Source organism: Gorilla gorilla, chromosome 2, assembly GCF_029281585.2.
Source record: "Gorilla gorilla gorilla isolate KB3781 chromosome 2, NHGRI_mGorGor1-v2.1_pri, whole genome shotgun sequence".
NCBI classification, from domain to species: Eukaryota; Metazoa; Chordata; class Mammalia; order Primates; family Hominidae; genus Gorilla; species Gorilla gorilla.
Window position 1 is genome coordinate 63,588,575 of NC_086017.1, and position 12,696 is coordinate 63,601,270.

The 12,696-nt window shown below is 46.6% G+C and overlaps 1 protein-coding gene across 5 annotated transcripts in view; it reads left to right on the plus strand.

The window, feature by feature from the left end:
* CACNA1D (calcium voltage-gated channel subunit alpha1 D) overlaps positions 1-12,696 on the plus strand; it is a 318,247-nt gene that overhangs the window by 215,048 nt on the left and 90,503 nt on the right. For 3 of the 5 annotated variants that reach the window (XM_055382671.2, XM_055382674.2, XM_055382673.2), the window contains exons 10-12: positions 7,958-8,045; positions 9,419-9,445; positions 11,978-12,138. In XM_055382671.2, the coding sequence (XP_055238646.2) occupies positions 7,958-8,045; positions 9,419-9,445; positions 11,978-12,138 (276 nt within the window). Of the gene's footprint in view, positions 1-7,957; positions 8,046-8,347; positions 8,408-9,418; positions 9,446-11,977; positions 12,139-12,696 lie in introns of all 5 variants that reach the window. The other 2 variants (XM_055382670.2, XM_055382669.2) reach the window with 1 other exon arrangement.

Consider the following 12,696-nt stretch of genomic DNA (forward strand, 5'->3'; position numbering starts at 1 on the left):
CAGGGCTGGCCGCGTGGGGCCCTGGTTTGGCTGCTGTTGCTGCCCTCTGCTGCTTTGTAATGAAATTGCCTGTGTTCAACCTGAAGGGGTCACAGTGGCCGACTTGCTTAAAGAGGATAAGAAGAAAAAGAAGTTTTGCTGCTTTCGGCAACGCAGGGCTAAAGATCACGGTAAATTGCTGAGACTGAACTTTCTTTTTCCGCAACATCTCTGATACCTTTTCCTTGCACATAGGCATTGTGTGAAATGCATGTGCCGTGTGGTGTGTTCAGAAGATGCCTATATTTTAATTGCTTGATTTCTTTCTTCTTGTCTTTTTCCAAAATAACGTGCCCTTACCAAGATAGCATTGCAGTTTTCTTTTTGTTTGAACTGTACCTTATAAAGAAGCAGCTGAACCAACTCAAAAAATGTACTTGATTCAGCATGAATATTCTTAGACTGGAAGACAGACTTTTAAAATACTTTTCCCCAAATGATTTTTTTAAATTTAAACCGTTTAGAAATTCCAATAATGTTATTTGATTGATTTTTTTTTTTCTCCAGGCTACATGTTTCAAATTGCTTCTCTGTCTTTTAGTCTCTGGCTACTTTGCCCAGGACTATGCCAAAGCTAGTAGTGGCAGCTTTAAGAATGAAATTAGCTGGGTGCAGTGGCTCACACCTGTAATTCTAGCACTTTAGGAAGCCGAGGCAGGAGGATCACTTGAAGCCAGGAGTTTGAGACTAGCCTGGACAACAAAGTGAGACCCTGTGTCTACCAAAAATTGTAAACAAACAAACAAACAAAAAAATCAGGTGTGGTGGTGCATGCCTAGCTACTTGGGAGGCTGAGGCAAGAGGATTGCATAAGCCCAGGAGTTCGAGGCTGCAGTCAGTGATATTGCGCCATTACACTCCAGCCTGGGTGACAGAGTGCGATCTCTGTCTTTTAAAAAATAAAAATAAATAAAAATAGACTTCAGGGATGCAAAGATTTGGGGGCACTTGCCTTTGAAAGTGAGAATGGGCTCATGTGGGAAAGTTACATTTCCAGCTATGTCCTAAAATAATGCTAAACATACCCTTCCTCAGAATCCCTGGAGTAGCTGTCAAGCCCATCCCCAGGCAGACAGTTAGGTGAGCAGCTGGCTCCCTGCCTTGCTCTGCCCAAGTCATGGCAGTGGTTCGACAGCAGCACAAAGCTTTGCCTATGCACACCAGCACAGTCAACCCAGTTCTGCCACCAGGATCGGCCCTGGTCACCTGACTCTGGGGAAAGTCTGTTTAAGAAGATTCAGACCGCAGGGACGTGAAGCCAACAACTAAGGGAACAGAGGGGACACACTGTACTCTTTTCTTTGAAGTGGCCTCTGCCCCCATGGGAATGCTGAGCTGAGAGGTTATGGGACGCAGATGGGAACAACCCGTGGATATCTGAAGAAGGTTATATTAGAGTCTAGGTCTCATCAGAAGGCCTAAAAGTGAGAAGGAATTAAGAGATTATCAGATATAAGCCCTTGTCATTCAGCACGTTGTGGACCCCAAAGGAGGGAGAAGAGGAGGTGGAACTTGCCTGAGGTGGGACAGTGAGTTAGGGGCAGAGTTGGGGCTGCCTTTTTTATCTGTAGTATTCACGGAAAGTTTATGAACAGGAGGCTGGGCTTGATGCAGCACCTGAAGGTGTCTGCAAGAAGAATGGCCTTCAGCTAAGCAGGAAATAGTGTCATGGACATAAGAAAAAACATCTTTAAAGACTGACATAGGGATATAGCTCTGGAGAGGTTACCAAAAGGAGATAAATGATTTCTGTCCCCAGAAAAGAAAACACCCCTCCTTGGTTCTGCCTTCCTGAATGCAGGCTTGGGCCTTGTGATTCTTTAAGGATTCTTGTGGCTTCTCCATTGTCTTTCTGAGATCTGCAGGGAGAGGAAGCAGGCTGACCATTTAAGGAACTTTATTTTGAGTAGGAATGGCTTTTTATTGACTGAAATACCTGGGGACTCAGGAAGGACTCCGACCCTGCTGGCACCAGGTGGGGCACGAGCCCTCATATGGATGCTGGGCTGCCCCTGTCCCTGGACACGCGGAGATAGTTATCGTCTGGGCATAATTCTTGCTTGAGACATGGAAACCTTGGTCTGGCCTTGACCTCCATTCTCCAAGAAGAGCCTGGCTTCTTTACAGCAGCAAGAGGCTGTTACTCTGTGGTGGCCTAATGTGTCTCTACTAGCATGTGCATGTGCCTTTAGGGGGTGTGTGGGCTTCTTCTGGATTTGGCAGGCCTGTACGTCATGGTACTGCTCATGTTTGTCATGAAAATAAGATGAAAACATGAGGTCTAGGTGTCAGGTATTCTGTCCCCTAGGAAGGCAGCCACAACTCAGCCACTGCTCAGTTGTCCAGCCTCACCCCCTACCCTTACCTTTGAAAAGAATGAGAAGCTTTAGGCTGCTTGGAGGTGGAAGGAAATGCTAAAATAAATTCCTGAGTGTGCAAAAAAGCCTGTCCTGTGGAGAACAGAGGAGTGAGGCTCTGAGGCCAAAGACATCTGTGAATGAGACTACTAATGGGACAGGTTCTAGAAGGAGGCTGGAGGGCTCTGGGCTCAGTTTGATGTGTGGCAAGCCTTCCCTTCGGGTTGCCTTGACTGGAGGACTGAGGCTCTCCTGTGACGCCCTGAGGCCTCTGGGGAGCTACTGCTTCCTGTGCTGCACCCCATTCTCTGGGACATTCTACATGCAGAGCACTTGGACTCAGTTCTCCTGTGCAGGCTGCTGGCTGGACCCCTGGCTTCCCTCCTGAGGGTGGTGGGCAGGGGCTCACTTCTTGTGCCCTCCCCTCCTTGCAGAGCTGGGGGAATGCAAGGGAAACCCCCTGGTCGTTGGTAGTAAAACCAGCCAGCATGTGGGCGTTTCTGCCTTCCTGCAGTTATAGCAGGTCAGAGGTAAATGGATCTTAGAGATGATACTGTCCTACAACTCATCTTACAGATCTGGTAGCCAAGCATAGGGGAAAAGAGGCACTTGTCCCATTGTCACCTGATAATAAGAACCAGGCTTTCCTGACATTTCTTCCATCATTTTTGACCTCATCAGCCTCCATCACTGAAGGCTGATCTGAGATTTTGCTATACCTGTTAATGGTGAACATAATTTTGAGGCTGCCTGCTTAGACCCACACATAGACTCATTTGCTGTGTGTGTATGTGTGTGTGTGTGTGTGTGATTTGCCTCCAAATTCACAAGCCTGACACATTTGGCTGAGACGAATGTCGTCCTTCAGCATGAGAGTAGATGGATAAATGTCTACACCTTGGTGAAAATGCTAGTTGTGCTTGCCTGAGAAGCAGCAGATTTCCCTGGTTTACTCTGTGTGGCATTGCCCATGATAACATCTGGCCCAGTGCAAGATCTTAAAGAGAAGCACCATGACCCACATCCACAGAGAGTGCTCCAAGTAGGGGCCTGGCCCGGCTGCCCATGCTGCAAAGGCCTTGGAAACTCTAATTACAGTCTGGGACATGCAGGGCTGCTGTCTGCCACCATCCTCTCACCCCCAATGGCACCCAGGCCTCCCCCCCACCAATCTCAGTGCACCACACTGTAAGCCTAAGGGTCTGCCCTGGAGCTCTTCCCAGAGATCCCAATGCCTGGAATAGATTGCAAAATATAGGCCTTGAGCTTCCCCGGATTTTCAGCAGGCAAATTGCAGTGCCAGCATCCTCTCACAGGTCACAGGCTTTCCTAATGCTTGGTTTTTCCCAGACTCACTGAAAGTAGTTTTTAAATTTATATAAAAAATAAACTTCTCTAACAAAGCTCTAACATTCCAGTTTCCTGAAATGTGTCAGGGAAGAGGCTTCACAGCTTGTTCATGTGCAGATGGCCCCTGGTGCTTATTTCTACAGTAGGGGACTGGCACTTGTCGGCAATGTGGGGAGGTCTGAGGGGTCTGCCTGCACCCCTAATAAGGCCTAGCCACTTGTCAGCAATTAACACTGAATCCCTGCTGAAGGGGACAAGGCCATCACCTAAATGGGGCAGTCACAACGCTATGGAAGCCAGTTAGGAGAAGCCCATGTATTCCAGTAATTTGCCCATGGCTTTACCTTCATGAGTTTGTATGACTCTTTCTGTTTGGATTTTTATAAAAGCCTAGTCGTCACCATTGCAGCCTGATTTTTGTGCTGTCCTCGGTCACTGAGCTGATATCCTGTAAGTGATCTGGTTATATGCCAGATTTTGAGTGGTTAATAAAGGTCATCAGAATAGTAAACCAGCACTGGTAGATAATAGACTCGTTTGGCTTTTTGGAACTTGTTGATTTGTGGAATTTTAAGTACATAACACCAAAATGTATACCAGTGAAACCACAGTACATACTTGAAAAGAATGGTGAGTGGAAGTTAGGAGAGATTTCTCAGTCTCAGCTGTGTGTCCCAAGGCATTTTGGCCAGTTCTGTCCTCTGAGAAATCAAGAGTTTGCTCACGTACTCTCAGAAGCCCCTTCTGGTTCTAACAGTCTATGATTCTTCTCTTTATTTTTTAAAAACATAGATGAGATCCTATTGGGGCTAAAGAAAGGGAAAGTCATATTAATTTATTAACATTAAAAAAATGAATGCCTAATGCAAGTGAAGGGTAAAATGCTTTATTTTTAATAAATGAGGTCTTTGTTATACCCACTGAGCCTGATCTTTTCAAATATTTTTGGAAAAAGATAAGTGTGATATTTCTTTTCGAAATATTTTGGAAAAGGATCCTGTGATAGGGAGTAAGTGGCTGGAGAAGGTAGGCTGCCACGGCCCTGGTCAGAGTGCGTTTCCTCTGCCCAGATTTAGGGGCTGGATCAAGGGCTGTTTCCAGGACCAAATGAGGTCTCCAATTTCTAGCGTAGGCACTGTCCTCTCTCTTTCCGTCTGCCTCTGCTCCTCCTCAGCCCTGGCAACATCTTTTTGGGATATATTTATTTCTTATGTGCCTGTGGCTCTTTCGGTGTCAAACAACTATGACAGGAGAAGTTGCTATGCCTACAGTAGGCAAAGTTAGACAATAACTCAGCTAAAGACAGAGAAAATACAAACCAAGAATGTTGGCCAAAGCTGATTCAGAAGTATGGAAGATGGCTCACACTAGATGCGTCTGTGCAACGATGAAAGTGGCCAGGGCAAAGTGACACTGGATTGGTCGCTTTGCTTCCAGGGAGCTCCAGGAGAGCTTTTCTGAGATGATGGAGTTAACATGTGTGGGCCTCACTGATCATCCAGCCCTGGGGACCCAGCACTCCGCATGCCTCATCTCATTCTTACCCTTTTACAGGTGAGGAAATGGAGATGTACAGAAGTCAGGTCACAAACACGGGGTTAAACTTAGATCTGGCCAACCTGTGCACCTGCTCTCAGCCACTATCCCAACCCAGCTGAAGGACAGAATCAGCTCAGAGAGCAGGAGGACCCTGCCTCACCCTCAGTGGAGCCCTGGCACAGTGCTGTGAGACTATCTTTCCCTCTTTGTCGCTGTTTGGGGAGTTCGGTTCTACTTCTTGTCTTTCCCCACAGTTAGTCTAGGGAGCAACTAGAACATTTCATACACTAATAGTTGGCAGGGGGCCAGAAATGCTAACTGATGACCCCGTTCCCATAGAAAATATGTAATTTATCTGTTTCAATCAGATTGTTTTTAAAATGAAGCTTTAGAATTGAAATGCTGCAACTGTACCGATATCAGCATGAGACACGACTCCAGAGATTAAAAAGCCACAAAGACTTAGTCTTTTCAGAAGTTTGCTCTTTTGAAAATAATGACTAATGTTCCTACATGATTAATATTAGAACTATAAGATAGCAAACTGTTAAAGATGGAAATGATCCTCAAGATTGTGGAGTTCACACCACCATTTTAGAGACAGGAAAGTGAAGGCTGGAGAGAGGTGATCCATTGCCCAGGAGACTCAGAAAACAGGACCAGGCCTGTGGGTTCCCCACATCATACTGCCCTCAACTCCTGGTCCCCTCAGTCACTGCAGTAACCACCAAGGAAAATGCCGCACAGAGTTAATTCATGATCAGATGTGAAAAGGGTCTCCCACTGTGATTTTCTTTGTTGGATTTAACAATCTCCTCACCTTTCTGCTGAATCAGAGTGAGGAACAGTCGAGGAGAATTGCATGAGTAGCTTCTTGTGTGTCTGTGTGTGTTAATGGAGTTTTTTTTTTTTAAGGTTTTTCCATGATTAGAGTCGTTTTTTTTGTTTGTTTTTGTCCAGTTTTTTTGTTTGTTTCTGCATGAAATAATGAAAAAGTAAATCAAGGTTTGTAATTGGTTTCTTCTGACTTAGGAAAGAAGAAAATTATTCTATGAGAGTACCAGCGATGTAACATGAGTCTATAATTTTACTCATTTGGTCTTAACTTTTGACACCCTTGCCTCAGTGTTCCTGGGCATGGCGTGGAGGCTCCCATGCAGGCAGGCTCAGTTTCTCGGGCACTCACAAGTGGAACGGATCAGGGATCTTCTTTGATATCCTCAAGAAACTTCTCAGACCACTGGGTTCCTTGAGCCAGGTTCCACCTCTATCCCTGCTGTTACCTTTATGAAGTCTGCTATGAGCAAGGCGGGCCGAACACAGCCCCCTACACGAGCTGCCTGATCCAGCTCCTTTCCCCCTGAGCCTGGGCTGGGCCTGAGAATCTTCGCCATAGCGCTTCCAGCCCACTACCAGTATTTGCAGATGAAACGTGAGGCATCCTTGCTAAGGGGAGCCACATGGGCCGAGCCCATGGGCCAAGCTTTCCTGAAGACATCGTAAGGTCTGTAAAAACAGTCACTACAGTTCAAAGCCATGCCTCAGGAAAAAGGAAGTACACGTGGATTCTCTTCGGTGACTTCCTCTTTTACCTCTGCCCCCCGGCAGAATTAATCCTTCTTTACTCTGGAACCTCCTGCACAGACCCCTGAGGTAGCTCTCTTCACAGCTGATGGAAGTGAGCTGGGGGCTGCCTGTCCCTCACCCCTGTTCCAGGTGGGTGCAGTGCTGTGTGCCCTCTTTTTGCCCCTGCCCTCCTCCACTGTCTGGGCTCTAGCATGTGTTCGTGATGTTTATGGGGTTGAATCAAGTGGATGAGAAAAGACGCTCATGCACCAGATGGTGGCCCTGGGTGGACCCTGGACCTCCACACACTAGTGGGCGTGTTTCCACATTTCCTCTACTTCCGCTCAGGATCCTACCATGGAGAAGTGGGACGGGCTCAGAGACCCTAGTCACACTGAGACCAGAGTCACCCTTGCCCTCTGCTCACTGGTTGATAATGATCTTCTTCTTCCACGCGTAACACTATAATTCCTTGGTGCTCTAGTTGTTCTTACCCAGCTTACTGGGTAAGAACTTTCTGCGTATTGGCTTCACAAGCTCAGCAGAACTTCAGCATCAGGTAAAATAGCAAAAAAATAGAGTTCTTAACTCTAAAAAATGTTGTGCATGGTACCTTCATGCACTGCCTTCCCCATTCACAATAGCTCTTCTCCCTCAGTATATTTAAGATGATTGTCTCATGAAATGTTAGGGTTATTCACAGATGTTCTGTATGCACCTTTTGGGGCAAGCAAAGATGTACCTGTAAAGTACATTTTGGTGGCTTCTCAGTGTGATCCCAGAGACGAGGAGGATAAAGTGGTGCTACACCCAGCCACAGGATTCACTTTGCTCCCTTAGCTTGCTTTCTTGGAAATGTCTAGGTGGATAGAATGTCCTCCTCGAGGGGGACTCTGTTCCCTACAGGCCATGGGTGCAGAGACTCGCCTGCAGTGGAGATGCCTGGCTCCTTGGCACTCCCGTAGCCCAGCTGAGCCCCTGAGGGCCCTTTTCACCCTCCTCCTGGGTTCCGGAGGTCTGCCTGGTGGCAGAGGCTCCCACCTGGCCTGCCTCCCAGGCGTGCAGTGTGTCCCGCATGCTCTCTGAAGCCCGTCTTCTCCCCACAGCTAGCATGCCCACCAGTGAGACTGAGTCTGTGAACACAGAGAACGTCAGCGGTGAAGGTGAGAACCGAGGCTGCTGTGGAAGTCTCTGGTGAGTGTGGGGAGCACTTGCCCTCTTTCCCCTCCTGTTGTCTCAGAGAAGCAGGTGGTGAGGAAGACGGCCCAGGCTGCAGCAGAGCCCCGGGCCATCGCCTTGGGTGTGGCGGGTGGGATGGCTCCTCGTACCCCACACCACGCTTCCTCCTGTGCCAGGGCTATCCCTCCTGCACACCTCCGCCCCAACCCCCCTCCCCCTCCCCCCCGCCCCCGGCCCAGCATTTCACATGCCTCTTCCTGTAAGTAGAGCCCGTGAAGAATGTGGTTGTTAACCTGGCCACCTGCTGTGTCCATTAGGTGCTGGTGGAGACGGAGAGGCGCGGCCAAGGCGGGGCCCTCTGGGTGTCGGCGGTGGGGGTAAAGGCCTGATTCTCCTTCCAGCCTGGGTTTGGCATTTGTGCTTTTGAAGAAGAGCTTCTGTGGCAGAGTTGCTGACTAGAATGTGCTACGTATTTAAGTTTTCCTTTGCTCATGGGACCTTCCTAACCTCAGGCCTGGCGGTTGGATGACGAGGCCCTGCCTTCTTGGTGCCTGGCACTTTTTTCCTGGAGCCCTGCACCAGCCTCTCCTCATGATGGAAGGCACCATTGCATTAACACTCACTGGCTTTTTCCTAGATGATTTGGGCTGTGGCAGCTGGCGGGGGGGCTGGGGGGGACCAGCAGTGCAGAATGTGCTGGGCACTGCCTGCCGTGGAGGAGCCCTGTGCGGTTTGGTTTTGTTTGCTTCTTGCTGGTATCCTTCAGGTCTTATCTCTGTAAAGTGCAGGTGTCATTTTTAAGAACTCAATCTTACTCTTGGCAGAGTTTCATAAAAATGATGTGTTATGGGCAGAATATGCAACCATTTGTGAAGTGATTTTGCCTCCATTCTCTTGCTCTGCCCTCTCTGAGACATCATGAAGCAGACAGAGAATGGGTTTGTCATCCCCATTTTACAGATGAGAACGCTGAGGCCCAAGACCTGCTGCTTTCCCATACTCACCCAGTGGGAGAATGGCAGCGCTGGGACTCCTAGTGCAGTGCTCCCTCTGCAGTAGTAGCAGCAAATGCTGCTGTCAAGATGAGTGGCAGGAGAGACTCTGCTGCCTTCATTTTGGCCCCTGCATCACTGCCTGCTGCCAGGGCCTGCAGGGAATCTGGCCGAGTCTTCCCTGACCTGGGCCTCAAGGGTGCTCAGTCTGCTCCTCTGGCCCTGGCAGCATCCTGATTTCTGCTCTGGCCTTGCCCCTGCTGGCCTGCTGTGGTAACCAGGGGTGCTAAGTCCAGGCTGTATGCATGGCTTTTATGATATCTCAGCTGAAATGATGGGGAGTGTGTGCTCAAGCCCTCGGAACCAGAATCTTAACACTTTTTGTCTTTCTTTCAGTCAAGCCATCTCAAAATCCAAACTCAGGTCAGTATCTTCTTTCTGTTTCTTCGTTAGCCTGTGTGTTGCCTTTGTATGTTCTCACTTCTGAATTTTACGTAGTATTGCTCTGGACTTGAGTTTTCCTCTGTGGGTTATAACATTGATACCGAGTTGCAGTCAGTCAATTGAATCCTATGAGCCTGCCTTAGGGGGAGATCTTAGGTGCCAAAGATCTCCCTCAAAATAAACCAATAAGACCCAGTAACGAGTTTTGCCTCCCCATTAATCCTCCTTATTCTCTGAGTCATTTTCCTAAGAGAGCTGCTGCTTGTCACTTTTCTGCTCGAAAGCTTTCCATAGAAAGGGAGTTCAAGAAGTCTCCCAAGGTACTAGCATTTCTTGATGTGCGTGCGGGTTACGTGTTCAGTTGGTAAAACTCATTGAACCATATACCTATGATTAGTGTACTTTTTCATCTGAGTGTCATTTTTCAACAAAAACATTTTCCTACTATATGTAAACACTAATTTAAAATAGGCAAAGACCTAAATATAAAATATAAAATCATGAACATTCCAGAAAGAAAACAGGAGAAAGTCTTTGTGATCTTGAGTTAGGCAAAGGTTTCTTAACATACAACACCCAGTATACTTTCTGTAACAGAAAACAAACAGATAAATTGGTCTTTGTCAAAATTAAACTTCTGTTCTTCAAAAGAAAAGAAAAAGGTTAGCTTCAGACTTGGAGAAAAGTATTTGCAAAGCATATTTGATAAAGGACTGGTATCCCATATATATAAAGATTAATGCATAAAGAAGAGTGTCAATAATAGAAAAACCCAATAAAAAAATGGGCAAAATTTTTAATAGGCATTTCACCAGAGAAGAGATGTGGATGGCAGATAAGCACATGAAATGACCATCAGTTGTTACAAAAATGCACATTAAAATCACAGTTAGATACCACTACACATCTATTAGAGTGAATCAGATTTAAATATCTGACAATGACAGGTTCTGACAAGGATGCTGATTGGTGGGAACTTTCATACAGTGTTGATGGACATGTCAAATGACACAGCCGTTAAAAAAATAGTTTGGTAGTTCCTCATAAAGTTTAAACATGTATTTACCACGTTTATATTTGGCCCAGCCATCCCGCTTCTAAGGTGTTTGTATAAGAGAAATGAAGATATATGCCTGCATACAAAGTTGTAACATGAATGTTTGTACCAGTTTTATTCATGCTTACCCCAAGCTGGAAGTAACCCAAAGGTCCATCAAATGTGAATGGGTAGACACACTGTGCTTCACCAGTATGATGGAGTACTAGTTTGTGTCTGCTGAGTTATGCATCCCAGGAGAAACCCAGCTGTGAGCGGAACAGTCTTTAGTGTCCTTAGTAGAGTTTTTCCACGCTGGCCAACATGTTAGAAGCTGCTCTTTCCATTGGAACCTGCACAGCAAGAGTAATAATAAAATACACCTTACTTGATCCAGGTTTTGGTAAAGAGTTGGCACAACTCTTTCTCTGCTCACTTCCTGGGTTACAGATTTTCTTTTTGCCTAGCATCACAGCTGAGTCAGCCAGGGCTGCAGCTTGGGTAGCCTGGAGATTCCTCTTGACTCAGGCCCCCAGAGGAAGTACCCCATTGTCGTTAGTGAGGCAGCACAGCCTGGAGACGACTGACTTTACCAATTGGCTGACCTTTTCGTGGGATCTGGGTCGCTGAGCTGCAGCTCACGGCACACTTTACCAAAGCATCCCCTTGTGGCAGGGAAGGTTTTCTAGAAGGAGACAGGCTAAGGGAGAGAATATTTTCTCTAATCACAATCAGGAACTGAAGGTAGGTGGAGGACATGCTACTTGTCTGTTTGGCTGAGCTCATTTTATTTTTATGAAAACACGATTCAATATTGGCTCTTCTCCTAAAGGTATATTTTGAGCATCACTAGTTAGAAAGGGCACCTGATGACTCAGTATGAAGATTCATGTCCTACTCAGCGTTGACAACTCTGCCAGGCTCTGGAGGAACCTCAGAGATTAAAGAAAGGATTGAAAAGTTTCCCTTTAAAAAAAAAACACTAGCTTTGTAGCACTTTGCTGCCTGGTAAATTCTGTATGGTGATTGAGATGCTGCAGGAGATGTGTATAATAAGCGAAGTGGCTCTCTGCACTGATTGCATGAGCAGATCCACGTCCCATATGGTGGATATAGGAACTGCATATGTGTGCAAGTGTACTTTTGCATCTGCACGTGAATCTATGAATATCTAGATTTTCTAACCCACTTAAGGGCTGCATATGACGGATTCTGGAGTTATCTATAAGCCATAAGGAAGGACTGATAGCACGATCAAGTCAAGATTATACTTTTAAAAGTCGCATTTTAAGACCAACATAATTTTTATTATGAAGTCTGTTAATTTCTGTGCCATTTGTGCTCATCTTTCTTTCCTGCACTCCCACCCCAATCTAGACCTCCAGAGTGAAAGCCAAATTATCTCTCAATCATATTTATTGGATACTCAGATGCTGTATCTGTCATCTACGTAGTAATGTTTGCTTGTCTTTTAGCCGACGCTGGCGTCGCTGGAACCGATTCAATCGCAGAAGATGTAGGGCCGCCGTGAAGTCTGTCACGTTTTACTGGTTGGTTATCATCCTGGTGTTTCTGAACACCTTAACCATTTCTTCTGAGCACTACAATCAGCCAGATTGGTTGACACAGATTCAAGGTACAAGCAGAGGCCATTCCTTTTTTGTTCTGAACTAGAGATTTCTGTGGCTGTCCAACTGCCATTTGGTCTTATCTGATCGCTGCATGATGAAGTATCGCAACATTTCTAGTGAGGACAAACTTGGTAGAACCATCCAGACACAGCAACTACCAGAGCGAGGGTGCCATCTGTGCCGCGTGGTGAAGCACCTTGGAGCCACTTAATGCCGAGCATTTAATTGTCCTAACCCTGAGCCAACCTAGGACCAAGAATTCTTGGAGCTGGAAGGGACCTCATAATCCCTGCTCCCTGCCCTCGTCGGGGAAGCTTCATTTTCCCCTATAGTACTTCTGGCAAATGGTTTTGGTTCCCCTGCTTTGAATGCTCCAGCACTGGGGTGTGGGACACTCATCCCTAGAGACAGCCCATTCTGGGTTTGACAGTTTTGAGCCTTTGAAAAGTCCTTCCTTTCATCCAGTCAAACCCGTTTCCCTCTACCTCTCCAGCCTGCTTGGTGATATTTTCAGCTGTTAGAAATAACATTGATAGGTGACTGCTTCTGATATCGTCATGCCA